This window comes from Nerophis lumbriciformis, linkage group LG14 (genome assembly GCF_033978685.3).
Source record: "Nerophis lumbriciformis linkage group LG14, RoL_Nlum_v2.1, whole genome shotgun sequence".
In the NCBI taxonomy this organism is placed as follows: Eukaryota; Metazoa; Chordata; class Actinopteri; order Syngnathiformes; family Syngnathidae; genus Nerophis; species Nerophis lumbriciformis.
In genome coordinates, this window is record NC_084561.2 from 20063301 (window position 1) to 20084700 (window position 21400).

The 21400-nt window shown below is 37.9% G+C and overlaps 1 protein-coding gene across 1 annotated transcript in view; it reads right to left on the minus strand.

The window, feature by feature from the left end:
- rabgap1l (RAB GTPase activating protein 1-like) overlaps positions 1 to 21400 on the minus strand; it is a 239686-nt gene that overhangs the window by 80353 nt on the left and 137933 nt on the right. The window contains exon 14 of the mRNA XM_061975869.2: positions 11938 to 12051. Coding sequence (XP_061831853.2) covers positions 11938 to 12051 — 114 coding nt within the window. The remainder of the gene's footprint in view (positions 1 to 11937; positions 12052 to 21400) is intronic.

Below are 21400 nucleotides of genomic sequence, written 5' to 3' on the forward strand. Positions count from 1 at the left end.
TGGACTGATACAAAGTGGAAAAGTGTTCTGTGGTCTGACGAGTCCACATTTCAAATTGTTTTTGGAAACTGTGGACGTCGTGTCCTCCGGACCAAAGAGGAAAAGAACCATCCGGATTGTTATAGGCGCAAAGTTGAAAAGCCAGCATCTGTGATGGTATGGGGGTGTATTAGTGCCCAAGGCATGGGTAACTTACACATCTGTGAAGGCGCCATTAATGCTGAAAGGTACATACAGGTTTTGGAGCAACATATGTTGCCATCCAAGCAACGTTACCATGGACGCCCCTGCTTATTTCAGCAAGACAATGCCAAGCCACGTGTTACATCAACGTGGCTTCATAGTAAAAGAGTGCGGGTACTAGACTGGCCTGCCTGTAGTCCAGACCTGTCTCCCATTGAAAATGTGTGGCGAATTATGAAGCCTAAAATACCACAACGGAGACCCCCGGACTGTTGAACAACTTAAGCTGTACATCAAGCAAGAATGGGAAATAATTCCACCTGAGAAGCTTAAAACATGTGTCTCCTCAGATCCCAAACGTTTACTGAGTATTGTTAAAAGGAAAGGCCATGTAACACAGTGGTGAACATGCCTTTTCCCAACTACTTTGGCACGTGTTGCAGCCATGAAATTCTAAGTTAATTATTATTTGCTAAAAAATAATAAAGTTTATGAGTTTGAACATCAAATATCTTGTCTTTGTAGTGCATTCAATTGAATATGGGTTGAAAATGATTTGCAAATCATTGTATTCAGTTTATATTTACATCTAACACAATTTCCCAACTCATATGGAAACGGAGTTTGTAAAATCAAAACAATGTTTTTTGTAATTCTATATGCCTGTAGAACGGAGACCAACCAGTGTAGTAGGGCCCTGTGTACGTCCTCACTCTCTGACAACCTTTGGAGCAGTGTTGGATACAGACTTGACCGCTCAGGTTTTTAGCTTGGTAGCTGGCATGCTGCATTCTTATTCGAAGGACCCAAGACCTGGTGAAGGAGGGGCTTAACCGGGTGGATAACACCTCGGCCAAAAACATATTTTTCTGGGCGATAAATTGTTCCACAAATCATTGCCGATAAACACAATTATTGCTGACATTATTGTGTGACCAATTAAGCACTAATGTATTTAAGGTCAATAACGTGATTATCCTAAATAGGTAAACAAACAAAAACTAAATTGACCAAATATCTGTCAGCAAAAATTGCACTTAAAAAAATATTGAACATCTTGAAGTACAATTTTTCCCCCCGGTTGCAAAAACTCGGCCGGGATGTTTGCTTTGTTGGGGGGTTTTTTCTGCTAATGACATCATGGCATACTTGCATGTTCATGTTTGAAAATTAAATAATCCCACACAGGGACATTTTGCTTTGTAATCATCTTTTTTCCCTAACTTTTGTTACATAATTAGCAGTGCTTCTTACTAGTGAGTCAGGACGAACGAGAAAATGATTGTGTATTTTGTGTGTTAGCTAAAGGCTTCTTGTAGATTGCGTACAAAAGATGTTTTGCTCTTCCTCCTATGTACCTTGACGTGCATATCCAAATACATCTAGCTTTGCGTCAACATTCACTAATGATGACAAAGGAAAAACAAAAAGGTCATGAAAACTTCCCACATTATAAAATATATTCTAAAGACAATTTCCATCAAAGACAACATAAAAAAATGTTTTATATGATGCTATTATAAATTAGTTTGTTCTATTGCTATTGTTATCCCTTGCACATGTTTGGATTTTTATTTTGTTTATTATTTCCTTATGATAGTTGGGTTAAATTTTTTTTTATTAATGTCTGAAAAAGTTAGAGAAAAACATGTTTTAGGTAAATGTTGATAAAATGTATAGAGACATGTTTACTTGTATGTTCTGATTGTATGAATTGTATATACCATATTGTTGAAATAAAGGTAGAAAAAAAAGAGCGCACAGCCCACCTTCGCAAACGTCTTCTCCTACGGTTGGTTTCAAAGCAATGTGCACATTTAAAAAGTGACCGTTGTATTAAAATTATTAGTTCCAGCTCCAACATTAAAGGGAGTGTTTGGGCACCCCTAAACTAGAGAGACTATACTACAACAACTATAGGGAGAAGCTATTTTAAGCGTCTATGCTTGAAAACTGGAAATTAAGCATGTTACTGCATACTTCAGCGGCCAAAAGATGAGCTGTTTTGAAATAATATACCAAATAATATGATGAGATATATATGTTACCGCATGTGTAAAGACATAAACATGAACATGAAAATACTCTTCGTCCTTGTCTCTTGTGGCACTTAATAATCGTACCAGGGTTTGTACACCTTTTCCACTGCCAAATTCAAGCACTTTTTAAGGACTTTCAAGATCAATTTTCCAGTTTTAGGGTTACCAATACCCTCATATTTGCCAACCCTCCCGGATTTTCCGGGAGACTCCCGAAATTCAGCGCCTCTCCCGAAAACCTTCCGGGACAAATTTTCTCCCGAAAATCTCCCGAAATTCAGGCGGACTCTGGTCCATGCGGACCGGAGTCCGCTAACCCATAATATAAACAGCGTGCCTGCCCAATCACGTTATAACTGTAGAATGATGGAGGGCGAGTTCTTGGTTTCTTATGTGGGTTTATTGTTAGGCAGTTTCATTAACGTCCTCCCAGCGCGGTAACAACACACAACAACAGCAGTCACGTTTTCGTCTACCGTAAAGCAGTTCGTCTGCCGTAAACAGCAATGTTGTGACACTCTTAAAAAGGACAATACTGCCATCTAGTGCATTTGATGAAAGCACTTTTGTGCGTGCACACAGCAATGCATCATCAGAGAGGGTGTTCAGCATGGTTCGAAAAATAGTGACAGAGAATAGAACAAGGATGGACAATTCAACCCGTAACTAAACAATGAGTAGATGAGTGTTATGTGTGTGTATATGTGTAAATAAATGAACACTGAAATTCAAGTATTTATTTTATATATACATATATATATATATATATATATATATGTATATATATATATATATATATATATATATATATATATATATATATATATATATATACAGTATATATAAATATATATAATAAAATAAATATATATTTATAGCTAGAATTCACTGAAAGTCAAGTATTTCTTATATATATATATATATATATATATATACATATATATATATATATATATATATATATATATATATATATATATATATATATATATATATATATATATATATATGTATGTATATATATATATATATATATATATATATATATATATGAAATACTTGACTTGGTGAATTCTAGCTGTAAATATACTCCTCCCCTCTTAACCACGCCCCCCGCTCTGGCACGACAACAACCTAATGTAAGGGCTCGTGCAAAGCCAACAGATCAAGCGTGTAGCTTTCATTTTTAAGGAAACTTATTTTATTGTTTTCCATTTTATAATTAGCCTATTGAGTCAGACTGCCGAGAAATATGATGGACATTTCCAAGCATTTACAAGCACTTCACCCAAAATTTAAGCATTTTTCAAACCTTGAAAACACAACATTAAAATCCAAGCATTTTCAAGGTTTTTAAGCACCCGTACGAACCCTATCGTACATATCGCCGACCCCTGGTTATCAGTGTTGCGCTAATTTAAAACCTAAGAATTGGTGACTAATACTTTAAGTAGTCATGAAGCGGGAGGACTCTCTCTAAAAGCAGCGGTGTCAAACGTGTGGCCCACGAAAAGGTTTTATCCGGCACGCGAGATAAGTTAGATAAGTATTAAAATGAGCTGAAATTTTGCAATAAAATAAACTGCTGTTCTAAATGTGTCCACTGGATGTCGCGATAGCAATTCTTTGTATCCTCTGCTGCTAGAGCACGCATGACTTCAGAAGGGGCAGAGCTATTTGCCGTGCTAAGATAGAGGCAACACTTCCGTGTTTGGACATTACGTACTTACGCTACTTACTAGTGATAGTCTACAAAATGTGGATTGTTATGTTCATGCCTTGATTTTCAAAAATAATGTTGGTAACGTGACCTGTGACATTTCTATCCAAATCAATGCTTTTGATAGTCTGTACATTTTGTGTTATACTTATGACTGGGGACACATTTTCTGGTGCACATATGCTGAAATAATATGTATCTCCTTCTAACTTCACGTATAATTAGAGAAATGAGTCCAAATTCACAAGTTTTGTTGTAGATGATGCTACATATGTACAGAATAAATCACATGTTAGTACATCAGTTGAGGAAAATGATTACAATACATTAATTGCCGCCTGTAATTTGATAATTTTATTATTCATTTCATCTTGTGATAGATTAAAAAATAACACCAACAAGAGCATTGTAAAACTCTGCCAGACTCAATTCCACCTATTTGACTGATGAAAATTATCACATTGTTTATTCAGAAAACAGAAATAATGACAAATGAAAATACAATACTGTCAACCGCAACATTTAAGTGTAAAAAAAATAAAAAAATCTGAAATTTTGTACATTTTCAGAATGTGCTTGGTCTATTTTTGAACAAAGAAAAAAATCTGAAGTTATCTTTATTTTTAAATTCTCATGCCATGATTTTACTAGTCCGGCCCACTTGGGAGTAGATTTTCCTTCGTGTAGCCACTGACCTAAAATGAGTTTGACACCCGTGCTCTAAATTATTTAAATTACTCTAATCAACAGCTAGACTGAAAGTTCGGACACAGTTGGGTGTTCCAACAGGATAATGATTCCAAACTCACGTCAACACTGGTTTTGGAATGGATAACAAAGGCTAACAATGAGCTTCTGGAATAACCGCTGCAAAGCCTCGACCTCAACCCCGGTAAAATGTGTTTACTATGCTTCTCTGCGCCAGGAAACTCACCAATTTGAAAGATTGTATAATCCTGCCAAGAGGAGTGTTAAAATATGCAGTCAGAATTATGCTAGTAGTTGCTAAGAGACCTTTATCTAAGTGTTAGTGGGGGTGTGTGTATGTATATATTTGAGCCGCTCTGTAATATTTTCAGTCTTAGTGAAAGGAAATACAAAATAATTTCAAACTTGTACAACCAATTCTTGCTTTTAAAAATAATTACCTATGTACGTTGTTTGATCATTCTACTCTCAAAAAAAGAATGGTTCATTATAAGCCAAAAATTATTATGACATTCATTGGCCATACTCAGTGTATGCAAACTTCTGTATGTGCCTTGTGATTAGGTATGGGTACCGAATTTGGTCCTTTTTTGGCACCGACCGAACTCCATCTATTGGCTTTGCTATATACATGCTACTGATCAGCAATAACAATTTCAACACATCCAAACTTGGTAATGAAAACTACAACTAAAATGAACGTTACAATCAAACAGTTGGTGTGTATTAAGTGCAATACATACAGTATAAACACTTTGTAGGGTTCAATATAAGACTATTAAATGGCACATTCAACTTCATTAAAAACACACCTCCCTGACTTGGCAACACATCATAGCCTATACACTACTACCTTGGAATTGCAACTGCATGCACATATAATACTTGTAAATTAGACTCAGAAATGTACAAAAGTAATAAGAAAAACAAGCTATAACAACTGGACAGCATCATAATCAGCTCTTTTTAAAATGTTATATTAAAAAAAATATAACAATTAACATTTATCAACACACACACAGAACTACAAAAAATTGGGACCATTGAGTTATTATTGATTCCACGGTATAGGGAATTGGTAACATATTGGCTCAAACATGAAAGCTACCAATCCCTACCTTAGATTGGCTAAGTGTATTTCTTGAAGCAAAAATGTTTGCTCAAATATACAAAGTGGTAGAAAAATCTTTTGATATATTTTCAAGGAAGCAGAAATGAGTAGGAAAATGAGTGAACAAATGTGTTAAATTAGGAGTTAATATATTCCCCCCAGTAATCACTTATACATGCAACATTAGCTCGGTTGATGAGGCATATCTTTTTCCATACACTTTTTCTTATCTTGAAGTTTGAAGTTCTGTTTCCATGGTAATATTTGGGATATTTTTTGAAGGATTCACAGGTTTTTAAGACCCTACTCAAGCTAAGAATAAGTGTTTCTCAGCAACTCACTGTCAAAATGTTCATGAGCGAGGCAGCACTTAATCCCAGATTGCTGCAGGAGGCCTTCTTAATGAACACAATTTGATGCCTTTGCTTCAACAGGTTAGACCAAAGCGGGACGGAATGAAACATGAACAAAATGGAGCAGACTGTCAGTAGAAAAGTTCACACGGCTCAACTGACCTTTCCAGGAGAATAAAGGTTAGAAAATTAAAGATTCCACGCATATTGCCAAGTAGATTCATGCGACGATGAATATACAGTGCGTCCTGGCTCCTCAGCGCCTGTAACCCACTCATGCCTCAAGATCCAGCCAACCTTATCAGCAGTAAATCTACATGAATTTGCATATAAATGAAGGCTAGCTCGCCACTGACCTACTTGGGTTCAGACCGGATGTAAACCCATCCTGACAGGTCCTCCCACAGTGCTGATAGTCCAAAAATACAAAGGTGAGACGTTCTAATTACTTATTCAAAAAATAAAAAACCTCCACTTGACTTTTATCAACAAGAACATCCAGATATCCATATTGTGCTTCTTAGTACCCAAAATCCACTCCTTTTAAGCTGCTTTTACTCCAGGTACATACATTAAAGTTCAGAACACAAGTTTTTAATGTCAATCCCAAAGAGATGGTGCTATACAGGCACACACATTTGTTGCTGTATACAAATGCATCTCAATAAATAAGAACATAAAGCAAAGATGCCTGTAAATATTCTCATTCATCCAGGTCATTGTATTCTCAGGGCATTGAATCAATCAAAGAAGTGTTGCCTCTTATCCAAGCAAGCTTCATCAGTTCATGCTCACAGACTTGAATTGGACAGCAATAGTCTGAGGGCCTGGTGCAGGATCTTAAGTATTTATCCTCTTCAAGAGGGGACCTGACCAGATGGTTTCACTCTACTGTGGTGCAACCCGACAGGTGTTAAGGTACAAAGAAGTGAGACTTCTGCCCGCTTGACCATTGATTAAAACTGAATGGAATGTTGTTGTTGTTGTTGTGCTGGCAGCAGTCTCACTTCTTCTCTACTTCAAATATACCCTCATTTATTGAAATGGGCATGACCTGTAGCTTATAGTTTAGCAAGAAATTAACATTAACCAATTGAAAGCCAATAAAAAAAGATAGAAGTAACGGCTTCTGCTGTATCAGCTGGCAGCCATGCAAATATAATGTATTAGTAATGTATCAGTTCTAATTACTGCAACTTTTGTTTGGACTTATAGCTCTACTGTACAAAAGTTTGAGGAAAATGGTCATTTTAAAGTACAAACCCCATTTCCATATGAGTTGGGAAAATGTGTTAGATGTAAATATAAACGGAATACAATGATTGGCAAATCCTTTTCAACCCATATTCAGGTGAATATGCTACAAAGACAACATATTTGATGTTCAAACTGATAAACATTTTTTTTTTTTTGCAAATGATAATTAACTTTAGAATTTGATGCCAGCAACACATGACAAAGAAGTTGGGAAAGGTGGCAATAAATACTGATAAAGTTGAGGAATGCTCATCAAACACTTATTTGGAACATCCCACAGGTGAACAGGCAAATTGGGAACAGGTGGGTGCCATGATTGGGTATAAAAGTAGATTCCATGAAATGCTCAGTCATTCACAAACAAGGATGGGGCGAGGGTCACCCCTTTGTCAACAAATGCGTGAGCAAATTGTTGAACAGTTTAAGAAAAACCTTTCTCAACCAGCTATTGCAAGGAATTTAGGGATTTCACTATCTACGGTCCGTAATATCATCAAAGGGTTCAGAGAATCTGGAGACATCACTGGACGTAAGCAGCTAAGCCCGTGACCTTCGATCCCTCAGGCTGTACTGCATCAACAAGCGACATTAGTGTGTAAAGGCTATCACCACATGGGCTCAGTAACAATCCAGAAACCGACTGTCAGTAACTACAGTTGGTCGCTACATCTGTAAGTGCAAGTTAAAACTCTCCTATGCAAGGCGAAAACCGTTGATCAACAACACCCAGAAACGCCGTCGGCTTCGCTGGGCCTGAGCTCATCTAAGATGGACTGATACAAAGTAGAAAAGGGTTTGTGGTCTGACTAGTCCAAATTTTAAATTATTTTTGTAAACTGTGGATGTCGTGTCCTCCGGACCAAAGAGGAAAAGAACCATCCGAATTGTTATAGGCGCAAATTTGAAAAGCCAGCATCTGTGATGGTATGGGGGTGTATTAGTGCCCAAGACATGGGTAACTTACACATCTGTGAAGGCGCCATTAATGCTGAAAGGTATATACAGGTTTTGGGGCATGGACGCCCCTGCTTATTTCAGCAAGACAATGCCAAGCCACGTGTTACATCAACGTGGCTTCATAGTAAAAGAGTGCGGGTACAGGCCTGCCTGTAGTCCAGACCTGTCTCCCATTGAAAATGTGTGGTGCATTATGAAGCCTAAAATACCACAACGGAGACCCCCAGACTGTTGAACAACTTAAGCTGTACATCAAGCAAGAATGGGAAAGAATTCCACCTGAGAAACTTAAAAAATGTGTCTCCTCAGTTCCCAAACGTTTACTGAGTGTTGTTAAAAGGAAAGGCCATGTAACACAGTGGTGAATATGCCCTTTCCGAACTACTTTGGCATGTGTTCCAGCCATGAAATTCTAAGTTAATTATTATTTGCAAAAAAAAAATAAAGTTTATGAGTTTGAACATCAAATATCTTGTCTTTGTAGTGCATTGAATTGAATATGGGTTGAAAAGGATTTGCAAAACATTGTATTCCATTTATATTTACATCCAACACAATGTCCCAACTCATATGGAAACGGGGTTTGTAAACTGTACTATAGAAAACCATCTCAAAATGACTTAAAGGGGACCTTGTCACAGTTGGGTCGCATGTTTATGCGTGGTCGTTCTCCCAGGATGCAGACGGACAACTCCGGACGAAGCGTGCAGGTAGGATATGATTTATTGTCCATAAATCATACACCGTAAATACAAACAGACAGAAAACAAAACAAAAGGGATGCGTGCTGATCGCATGGGAAGCTAAGGCGAGACTTAGCGCAGGGCATGGAAACTAGAAGTCATCCAACGTAACGTGCTACTTGTAGCAAATAACGAAGCCAGACCAAGTGTGGGGCACAACCTGAATAAATAGCTCTCTGATTAGTGCCCGGCCACAGGTGAGCGTGCCGAACACTAATCAGAGGCAGGTGAAACCAATCAGCACCCATGGTAACCAAAACAAACCCAGAGATGCACAAAATAGGAACTAAGGGAGTCCAAAACTAAACAGAACATGACTAAACAAAACATGATCCGGTCCACGGATCATGACAGACCTATGGTGATATTTTCATTTTCTGACTTATAAATCTTACAACAATAGAAACTCTTGTTAAACAATGCTAACTTGTCAAAACATAAGGTTCATGCAACTGGGCGTGAGCTTGCACAGTTTTAGATTCCTCTGTCCGCAGGCTTTTGGAGTATTTTTTTAACACTGGGGAATGGGTGACGTCACAGTTTGACTGATGTACTAATATGGGCATTCTTGGACATATTGTGTCAGAAATCATCGCGCTCTGCTGAGCCCACACAGCTGAGGCGGCTGCCGCTGGACTTTCCGTATATTCCTTCCCGTTTCATGTCCTCTAGCCTGCTCTATGTCTATAAAATTAAAACTACAAAATGAATGCTGCTGCTGTATCAATCAGGGAGTGTGAAGGTGTATCTATTTTTGTGACCGGGTGAATCGACATAATGTTCATGAAGTATTGTTTCGATCCTGTAAGCAAAAGAAATAGATGACCATCGTCTACAAAATATACATTTAAAAGTTTACGTTTTCAAAACATAAATGTATATTTTGGAGAGGGTGGCACATGGTTTCATTGGCAATCTAGGAACGCCTTTACACACAAAGCTTGCAGACAGACTCACAAAACAGGTTATAGATGTGACTGTGAGCAAAATTTACACCAAACCCTATCCAATACATATTATCTAGACGAGTGGTCCCCAACCTTTTTGTAACAACGCTTGAAAATGTGTCCCACGGACCGGGGGGGAGGAGGAATGTTTTTTTTGTTTGTTTGTTTTTTTGTAATTTTTTTATTTGTCATAAAACAATACAATCATGTGTGCTTACGGACTGTATACCTGCAGACAGTATTGATCTATATTGATATATTATGTAGGAACCAGAAATATTAATAACAGAAAGAAACAACCCTTTTGTGCGAATGAGTGTGAATGGGGGAGGGAGGTTTTTTGGGTTGGTGCACTAATTGTAAGTGCATCTTGTGTTTTTTATGTTGATTTAATAAAAATAATAATAAAAAAAAAAAATATATATTTTTTTTTTGGTGGAAGTTTCTTGTGCGGCCCGGCCCGCTACCAATCAATCCACGTACCGGTACCGGGCTGCGGCCCGGTGGTTGGGTGCTACTGATCTAGACCACAAGGAAATTCTTTAAATGTAGATTCGAATCATCGTAGGTCCCCTTCAATACTACAAAAACATTAGTGAATAAAAACCGCAGCCATAATAATGTGTATTGCTGAATGTGTAATTCTAACTTTACTAATTTCAATTAAATTCTGGTCACCTTCTGGTCACACCGTTGGACTTGATCTGACCAATCTAAGTCTATGAGCACAAACTGATGAAGCCTACTCGGATGAGCGGCAAAACGTCTTCCGAGACAAACCAAGCAGTCCAGTTGCGAACATTGAACGCCCTGAGAATTCAATTCAAACAACTTTAATAATCCCTCAAGGGGCAATTAAGTTTGAGCAGCAGCTTGTCGTGGTTCGTAAAGCCTACACATGGCCCACTATAAATAAATAGTCAATGAATACATAAACAGTACAACAATACAACCCTCTGAAGAATTTAAAAGTTTAGGAGTCTGAGTGCAGAGGGGACAAATGATTTGGAAAAGTGATTTGTTTTACACATACGAAGGGCATAACGTCGCCCTTAAGGCAACAGAGAGAATTCACCCGCAAGGACATGGCTAGGGAAGGCTAAAATGCTCTTTGCTTTCCGGAGGATTTGCTGGTTGTAGAAGAGGTTTAAGTCTCTTAGTTTTACGCCAGTAATCTTAGAGCAAGACTTAACAATACTAGTTAGGCTGTTTCGGTCTTTGCCTGAAAGACAGTGAAACCAACAAATAAAAATAAAAACACAAGACTAAACCAGAAACAGTAAGTGATGTAGTCTGTTCTTTTTCCACTTTAATTTGGAGGCCCTCTCAACTATTTAAGTACTGAAAAACAATCATAATTATCCATGTCTTACTGTTCAGTGACTTCCAGCAGGGCAGTGTCTTTAGAACAGATTCATGTAAACCTAAATGTTAATATGAGGAAATGCCGAACAAAAAAAGCAAACTTGTCTAATGCTGGCTAATTATATATTAAAACAAATTCAGAAGTGTACATGTACTTTTTATTTGTACAGCATTCATTTTAGTTAAACAAACAACAAAACAAAAAGTAACAGTACATAACCAGCGGAGTGCTGTGATTTTCCTTTAGTTTCATGCTATGGAATTGTGTTGCATAATTAACACTCACTATCGATCTTTACAGTCTAGAAAGGCACATTCAAACACGTTTCTCCTAATCATTGTGTTTAGTTTTGAAGTCCAATTCTGAGGTTTGCGTGATATTAAAATGTGTTACTCGATGCTCTGATGATATTCCCAATATGTTTGAGACAATGATGAAGGAATATTGAAATCCTTAGTTGGGATCCTATAACAAATGTTTGCACTCTTATGTAAAGCTAATGAAAGTAGGTATTTTGAAATAGACTTGCTTTTAAATTCAGTTTTATTCTCACCTTGCAAATCTTGTAGAGTGAATCCTGACCATCTCCTTCTGAGTCCTTGAAGTAGTCATGTGCAGGAAAAGTTCGGTGGATATCTCGGGTGATTACTCCCTCCTGAGCTGAATCCTGAAACAAATAAATACACGATTGGAACATATATAAAAGCAAAAAAAAGCAAAATTGTATGGTTATTGTTACTTTTTAACTTGCTTCTAAATCCCGCTTGTGCAAAATTACAAATAAATGTAATTGACAATTTTGATTAAATTAATTGCATTTCAGAGGAATTCTCTACAGCCATATAACAGTAACAATGTGTTATAATCAGAGTTGTGTATAATGAGAGTGCCCGGAAGCATGCATTGCTGTCGTTCTGACTTTAGTTTTCCTGACAAAATAAACCATACAACTATAGTTTTATACATATTCCAGCTCATCAACTTACGATAAAACATGCTTATATTTTAACAAAGTATTTGATGCACTCCGCTGTTACATTCATGCAGTGTTGAGTGACCAGCAGGCTCTCTAACACGCTCCCGACGGCGCAATACACGTAAAAAAAAATACACAGAACAACCAAAAAACCTACCCTCATTAGCTTTGCACCAACAATTACGGACACATTTTGAATAGTGTGGCTGCCTCCAATCAATTGTTTGTAATCACTGCACCATTGCATTAAAAATTAAATATACAAATATATATATATATATATATATATATATATATATATATATTTATTTATGTATATGTGTGTATAGATATATACACACACACACACACTGTGGCCTGCTGCAAAGTTGGAAGCAAACATGGTGCCCAGTGAGTGCCATTTGACCAATCATTTAGGAGATGGCCTGAAACAATTGCAAACCAAGTAGGTCATAATCTCTTTATACACGACTCTGGTTACAATGAACAAAAGCAGCATTCGGCCTTAAGGTAATGTGGCAATGCCTTGTGGTCTACATAACATGTAACGGTGCTTCTTTGGTCAAAATGTTGCATAGATTATGTTTTACAGATCATCTTCAAACTACTTTCTGACAGTCGCTTCAGGATGCGCCGTTTTGTGGCTCACCTTCGGCAGCGTCTTCTACCCGTCATCTTTGTTGTACCGGTGTAGCGTGCAAGGACAGGAGTGGAAGAAGTGGCAAAAGATGGAGCTAACTGTTAAAATGACATTCAGACTTTACTTAAATCAAAACAACGCCAGAAATGTGTCCCGTGAAAAACCGTCCGACCGGAACTCTCTAATAACTAAAGTTCCTTGGGTGTATAATGTAAACTCACTACACTGGTATGTTTTAGCGCTTTCATGGCGAGTTTACTGACAGATATAAGTAAGAACTTTACACTACTTTATATTAGAAATGGCAACAGCAGAGGATGAATGTCCCATAACAAGAAGATAGAGAAAAAGAAGAAGCTTATCAACTACGGTGTCAACACAGACTACTAAGGCATACGCGCGCAATTTTTCAGCACTTATGCAGATCCCAAATACAGATCAGCAGGTACCAGAAGGTAAGAAAAGTTGCTTTTGCATAATATTGCGAAACAAAACGCCAGATATGTCTTACCTTATACACACACCATAATAATACTAGTATGTTGAAGCACATTACAATCCATCGAGCAGTGCGGCTTTATAACTTACCAAAGTCGTACTAAAACATTTTGATAGATTTTTTTAGCGTTGTGTGTAATGTTCTATATTTTCAATGGAACATAAAAAATGTTGGTGTTGTTTACTTGAGTCATATTGCAGTCTACACGTATCTCTTGTGTGTGACTGCCATCATATTGCAGTCTACACGTATCATGTTTGACTGCCATCTACTGGTCACACTTATCATTTCACCAATGTACCAACTGAAATAGCCTCGAGGTCGGTAAGCAAAACCAGAATTATTCCGTACATTCGGCGCACCGGGTTATAAGGCGCACTGTCGAGTTTGAGGGAAAAAAAAGATTTTAAGTGAGCCTTATAGTCCAGAAAATACGGTAATTAGTCATTAACACCATCTAAAATGTTAGGTACGCTGATTATTTATACATTGAAAATATATATTCCTATTATATTTCCAGTTTTGCAGGAACATTAATTAACTAATTTTTATGTGCATCTCCATCCAGCATACTTGTGTTTGTCCTCATTGTTTTTCTTGAGCTCAGTTTTATAACTCACTGTAAGCTGCAGATGAACCAACCATGAGCCTGACTGGCCTTGATGTATTTATCAGAAAGAAAATTAAGGCCGAGAATATCAAAGAGGGGGAGTATGGGAGAGAAATGTCATGTCTATTGCTACTTTCTGAGTACAAAAAAAAAAATATGGCAGAATCATCTTACGGAGTGGCATTGCTGCAAAATTGCTGCATTATCCAGCTTGTGCAGTCATCCTGTATGTTCCTTTAACCTCCATTCCACTTTCCTTATACTGGGGTTTCCTTTGAAGTTGTGTGAATTCTCCTTGTTTAAAGTTGAAAGTTCTTGCTGCCACAGAATTGTCTGTGGATTTAGGCCGCCCATGTCTGTCTAATCATAAAATCACAAACCGACTAGATGATGTTGAGGTTGGGTAGTCTGTTTGAGCCATACCATCTGTTGCAGGACTCTGCTCTTCTTGTTACTGAAGATATTTATTTATCACTCTGCCTGTACAGTATGTTTGCGGTCATTGATATGCTGCATAATGAATATTAAAAGCCTCCCTAGTGTTATGGCGTGATAGAACGCAAGCTGCCTGGTACTTCTCGGAATCAATTTGCAGAAATATATCTTGGAAATGGAAAGGGCCTTTACTTTGGAATACGAGGAAACAGCCTTTTAGCGCAGGATGATGTCATGGTAGAAGATGTCAAGATAAAAATGTCATACATAGTTTGGGTTTTGGATTAGTCTACATTAGGGATACTGTGCCTAAGGCAGAGGTCCCAACGTGTTTGGACCACGGACTCCCTTTACAGGTAATAACATTTTTCAAAGATCCCCTTATAATCCTGAAGCCGATTAAAAATAAAAACAGTAGTTCTGACATTTGGTCCAGAATTCAACAAAAACGTAATTATAACATTTAGGGATGCACAAATTATTTTCTGAAGAACCGATAACTTATGCACAATATATGTCTATGTTTTATTTATTTTAGATTAATTCGTTTGAGCACACCTTTTTTTGCAGGTGGCTTTGGGGCAGCTTCTTCAGCAGCAGGTGTCTTGGTAGGCTTTTAAAACACTGTTGTAGCGATGCTGGTATTTCAGGGGGCTGATAAAGTTTGATGTGTGAAAGTTCGATGTTTCTTTTTCCTCCTCACGGAATGTTTGCAAAGCATTTGATGCAAATGGCGCGCAAATGTCTTCCTCTGTAACAGTGAGATTCAGTCCCTTGCGATCGACGCCATAATAAATAATAAATGCTTCACTTAATAAAATAGATGATTATTCTGTATAAGATTCATCTTTGTGGTTAATCTAATGAGTTAACTCAGTTTTCACAGCCCTAATTTTGTCCTTCTGCAGTTCCTTGTGTTTGCTTTTATTACTGCTGTCGCTTCAATGCACTGTATTTTTTCCCTATAGCAACTTTACAGCATTTAATTTTACTAAAAGCAGCGTCTCTAATCATGTGACCTTTTAAATGTGTATAAGAATATTGGAGCCTGATTGCTCATGTCGCAGTGGGGCCAAACATTTAAATAATCTATGAAGTTGCACAGTTGAATCTCATACAGAAACGCGCATAGCATTTAATAAATATGCATTGTGCTTCAAATAAACCATTTGAACCCAGGTATGGACACAAAGTATGTGTGTTCACGTCGGAAGATGAGAATCACAGAAGGCCGTATGACTTTAAACATCCAAGAGTGCGAACAAATTTTAAGCAAATGTGCTTATCTGTTGCTGGTGTGAAAGCATGGAATTCTCTAGACAAAGACTTAAAAGGGAACATTATCACAATTTCAGAAGGGTTAAAACCATTAAAAATCAGTTCCCAGTGGCTTATTTTATTTTTCGAAGTTTTTTTCAAAATTTTACCCATCACGCAATATCCCTAAAAAAAGCTTCAAAGTGCCTGATTTTAACCATCGTTATATACACCCGTCCATTTTCCTGTGACGTCACATAGTGATGCCGATACAAACAAACATGGCGGCTAGAACAGCAAGGTATAGCGACATTAGCTCGGATTCAGACTTTGATTTCAGCGGCTTAAGCGATTCAACAGATTACGCATGTATTGAAACGGATGGTTGTAGTGTGGAGGCAGGTAGCGAAAACGAAATTGAATAAGAAACTGAAGCTATTGAGCCATATCGGTTTGAACCGTATGCAAGCGAAACCAACGAAAACGACACGACAGCCAGCGACACGGGAGAAAGCGAGGACGAATTCGGCGATCGCCTTCTAACCAACGATTGGTATGTGTTTGTTTGGCATTAAAGGAAACTAACAACTATGAACTAGGTTTACAGCAGGGGTCCTCAAGTACAAATCTTGAAGGTCCACAAATGTTTTTTTGAAACAGGCTGGGTCCGTTTATTATCGGTCAAGCTTATATAGTAGCAGGAGGTAGGTAGTAGTTTAACATTTTCTTAAAATTAACAAAAATAAAATAAATATCCAATAAAATACATGAAAGATTTTCTTTGAAACAAAAATAAATAAGAACTTAAATAAAACTTTCAGTTTTAACAAAAAATAAATACTTTTAAACACAACCCTCCTATCCCTGGTAAACAAATGATCTCAGCAGATCTCATTCATTTGCAAATATAACTATGGTACAGTACATCCCCATTGTGTAAAACACAGCTGCTCAATGGGAGAATTGGGCTCTTGGGGTTGAAACCAAGACTTTGAACTTTGGCACAAAACATTTGATGATCATTGCCACTGAATAAATCCAGGCCAGTGTCATTAAGTACACTTCTCTGAAATCATGAGAAGTGTACTCATGATTTCAGAGTACACTTCTCCAAGACTTGCACAAAGGACAGACTGGTGGATTATGCAGTGATAAGATATCAGGCCAGGGTGGTGTTCTCTCAGACGCGGAACCAGTCCCTTCTTTCTCCCCAACATGGCTGGAGCTCCATCAGTAGCAATGGACACAACTTTCTTCAGATCTATCCCTTTTTCATTCAGCATTTCTGATATTGCTTTATAGATGTATTCTCCCCTTGTTTGTCCACTGAGGTTTGCCAGGCTCAAAACAGCTTCAATAAACTCCCCCTTTTCCTCATCATAATACCTCACAAACACCAACAACTGAGCATTGTCAGTGGTGTCAGTGGACTCATCCACTGCTAGGGATATGCACTCTGCGTTTTTTTTTTATCATCACAAAGCTGCTTGGACAAATCACCAGCCAGTATTTCAGCACGTCTGGTAGCTGTGGCATCAGAGAGTGGGATTTGATTTATTTTAGCTGTCATTTCCTCCTTTTCTTTGCCTTCAAACATGGCACCCATCACTTCAGTCAAGCATTATTTAATTATTTCTGCATCAGAGAATGACTTCTTGTGTTTACCCAAAACCCATGTTGCTATTTGTTTTTGTGTCATAGATTTAACAAAAATCTTGCTTGAAGTTTCATATGACTTTTTCAGCCTCGTGATTTCTTTTTTTCTTAGCTCTGAATCATGAGGAAATGTCTCTTCAAATTCGCGGTGCTCTTTCAGATAGTGACGTTTCAGATTTTCACTTTTCACCAGAGCAACAGCACTGTTGCATATTAGACACATTGGTCTGGTACTTGCAGTAGGTAGGATGAAACATATTGCTCTGTCCATTCTTCCTTGAAACGTCGGTTTTCCCTGTCCACCTTTCTTTTACCAGCCTGAGCCAACTTGGAGCTTGCCATTGTGATTTGATTCACATTCAGTGACTGACGAGTGAACAGTTAGCGAAGTAGCGATACGAGACAACTGTGTGCCTGCAGCGAAAGGTTCCATGCACTGTACACATGTGTATGACCCAGGTGGTAACAGCCTATCAGCGCGTCGTTGTGATAGAGATGACAACCCATACCCCGGAATCAGCCAATCAGAGTGGCGTTCTCTCGCTCTTACTCCGTCTCTCTCTCTTTCTCTCTCTGAGAGAGAGAGAGAGAGGGAGAGAGAGAGAGAGAAAGAGAGAGACGGAGTGAGTGAGACAAGGAGAAGTGTAAACGAAACGTGGAGATATTTGACTAAAAACAACAAAGAACGTTGACTTGCGCTAGCGATAACTCAAAGATGAATCCAATTATTATATTTTTTTATAATAATTATAATTATAATAATAAAAAAAAAAAATAAAAAAAAAAATGTTATTACTATAATTCGTGCTAGGTCCGGACGGACACGTCGCTGGGTCCGGACATGGACCGCGGTCCGCCTGTTGAGGATCCCTGGTTTACAGCATATGAAATACATTTGGCAACAACATGCACTTTGAGAGTGCAGACAGCCCAGTTTTCATCAATTAATATATTCTGTAGACATACCCTCATCCGCTCTCTTTTCCTGGGGGTCTGGCGGCAGATTTCTTTGACTTTATCGTTGGAAATGCATCTGCTTTGAGTGTCGCAGGATATCCACACATTCTTGCCATCTCTGTTGTAGCATAGCTTTCGTCGGTAAAGTGTGCGGAACAAACGTCCAATTTCTTGCCACTTTCGCATCTTTGGGCCACTGGTGCAACTTGAATCCGTCCCTGTTCGTGTTGTTACACCCTCCGACAACACACCGACGAGGCATGATGTCTCCAAGGTACGGAAAACAGTCGAAAAAGAGCTGATTTGACCTCGATGTTTGTAATGTGTTTGAGAAAATGGCGGATTGCTTCCCGATGTGACGTCACAACGTGACGTCATCGCTCCGAGAGCGAATAATAGAAAGGCGTTTAGTTCGCCAAAATTCACCCATTTAGAGTTCGGAAATCGGTTAAAAAAATATATGGTCTTTTTTCTGCAACATCAAGGTATATATTGACGCTTACATAGGTCTCGTGATAATGTTCCCCTTTAAAAAGTTGCAAGAATATCTTTGAATTTAAAAGGAGTTACAAAAAGAGACAACTGGAATTATATCAAACTGATTTTTTTGAAAATTAAAAGTATGTTGGAGTTCGGGTGTTGGTGGAGGGAACAGTGATAAAGTCATCTAAATAATTTGTGTTAAAAAGGGGGCAGATAAATATAAGAATAGTATTCTTCCATCTGCTCCTTTCTGATCATGGAAATGTATAAGAAACAAAAAAACAATGAAAGTGTCAACTGTATATGGCTTGTATATGCATTTTCATGAAAGGAATAAAAAGAAATGATGATGATGAAGTACACAGATTTGAAAGCGCTAAGCTACTGCACTTTGTAACCTCTGTCTCTGACTGTCTAAATGTCACAGAAAGCCATGCTAGAAAATCTGAAATGAATTTAAAAATAAATCAGAAGAATTAAAATAAAAAATTGTAGCTCAAATATTTTCATTTGTCATTTGCACAGTTAAATCAAACTGCCTGGATTTGAACATTACGTCACATCTACAGGAAGTCTATTCCAGATTTTAGGAGCATAAATATAAGTGCGGCCTCACTATGTTTAGTCCAAATTCTGGGCACCAGCAGAAGACCACTCATTGAGGTTCTCATAGCCCGAGATGGTTCATATGGGTCTAACATGTCAGAGGTGTACTTTGGCACAAGACCATGAAAATACCTGTGCAGTGACCCAAGCACTGGACTAATATGGTCGTATTTCCTGGTTCTAGTCAGGACTTAAGCAGGAGCATTCTAGATGTACTGTATCTGCTTTACAGCTTGTGAGAAGGCTATTACCATACCGGTAATCTAACCTGCTGGAGACCAAAGCATGCATTAGTCTTTCCAAGTCTGTTTTAGACAATATTCCTTTGTTTTTGGAAAGTTGTTTAGGTGAGACAAAGCTGGTGATGTTATTTACTTAATGTGGCTGTTAAAGTTCATGTTTGAGTCCAAATTTTGGGGGGCGTGGGTCGGATGGTAGAGCCACCGTGCCAGCAACTTGAGGGTTCCATGTTTGATTCCAGCTACCGCAATCCTAGTCACGGCCGCTGTGTCTTGGGCAAGACACTTCACCCACCTTGATCTCAGTGGCACTGCACGCACTGTTATATGGATGTGTAGGACTCCCTTGAAAAATATGTTTAATCTCAGTAGGACTTTCCTGGGTTTATAGGTTAAATAAATAAATAATAGTTATTACTCCTAGATTTTCCTAGATGAATACGTTTCAGGGAGAGGGTGACAAGGTGACTAATAATATGTTCTCTTTGCTTCAGAGGGCCACAGACAATGATTTCAGTTTTGCCCGAGTTAAGCGGAAAAAAATTGTTTTGCAGCCACACACTGATCTGTTTGATACGATGACAAAGTGAATCAACAGGCCAAAGTTCACCGGCTGTCAGTGGCTTATAGATATAAGTGTCATCTGCATAGTTGCGGTGGGACACACTGTAGCTAACTGCGTATGAGGTGGCCAAATAGCAGCATATATAAGGTGAACACTAGGGGTCTTAGAATTGACCCCCCCTCCCCAGAGACCCTCACAGGTCATAGCCATTTGGTCAGAGATCACAGTTACTAATTTTATCAAAATACAGCCTGCGATCAAGATGGGACTTTAACTATATATAACATAAGGCTGGGCCAATAAAACGGTTTCAATGTATTTCGCGATAGACATGTAAACAATATCAATATAAAATGCGTTTGATAAAACGTTAGATAAATATATATATTTTGGTTGGAAAAAAACAGAAAGAATAAAGCTTAGTTGGTTGCATGGTCTGGTAAGCTAGCAAAACAGGAAGTGGTTGTGAAATAGAAAGGGGCACGCTAAATGGCCAATAGTGTAACAGTATCAACCATCATGTTTGGTTGCCCAGTCTCGCTGTTGATTCTCTGTCGAGAGTGAAATAAATTAAAAATGAGTGCTGCAAAGAGCAAAAAAATTCCGGATAAAACAGGAAAAGTCACCTCGATAGTATGGCAGTTTTTTGATTTTTTTCAAACGCACCGTAGTCCTTCACCATGCTCATCTTTTCTTATCAATCCACAATCGTTCCCTATTCAGATGTACAGAAACAACAGGTAGGAACTGAAGTGCAGGATTGTATAACTAAAATAAATAACAAAATATAACAAATGTGCTACTTTAAAAATAATAATTTGGTCCAATAGTATTTAAATAATAATTACTACATAGCATAAATTCATTTCCATACTTAAATAAGAATAACAAACCAAATTAAATGTTACACAGACCACGTTGCCTTCTGGCAGTAAACCTGCAGAAAATAGTTCTCAGGTTTCTCTCTGTTTACATTTTCACACTTTGCACTATTTTGATACACTTTATTTGGCATTTCTTAAATAGTCCTTATTTTTCACCTTAAAAGTGTTATTGTTAGGTGTTCAATGTGATTTTAGAATGTTGTTTACAT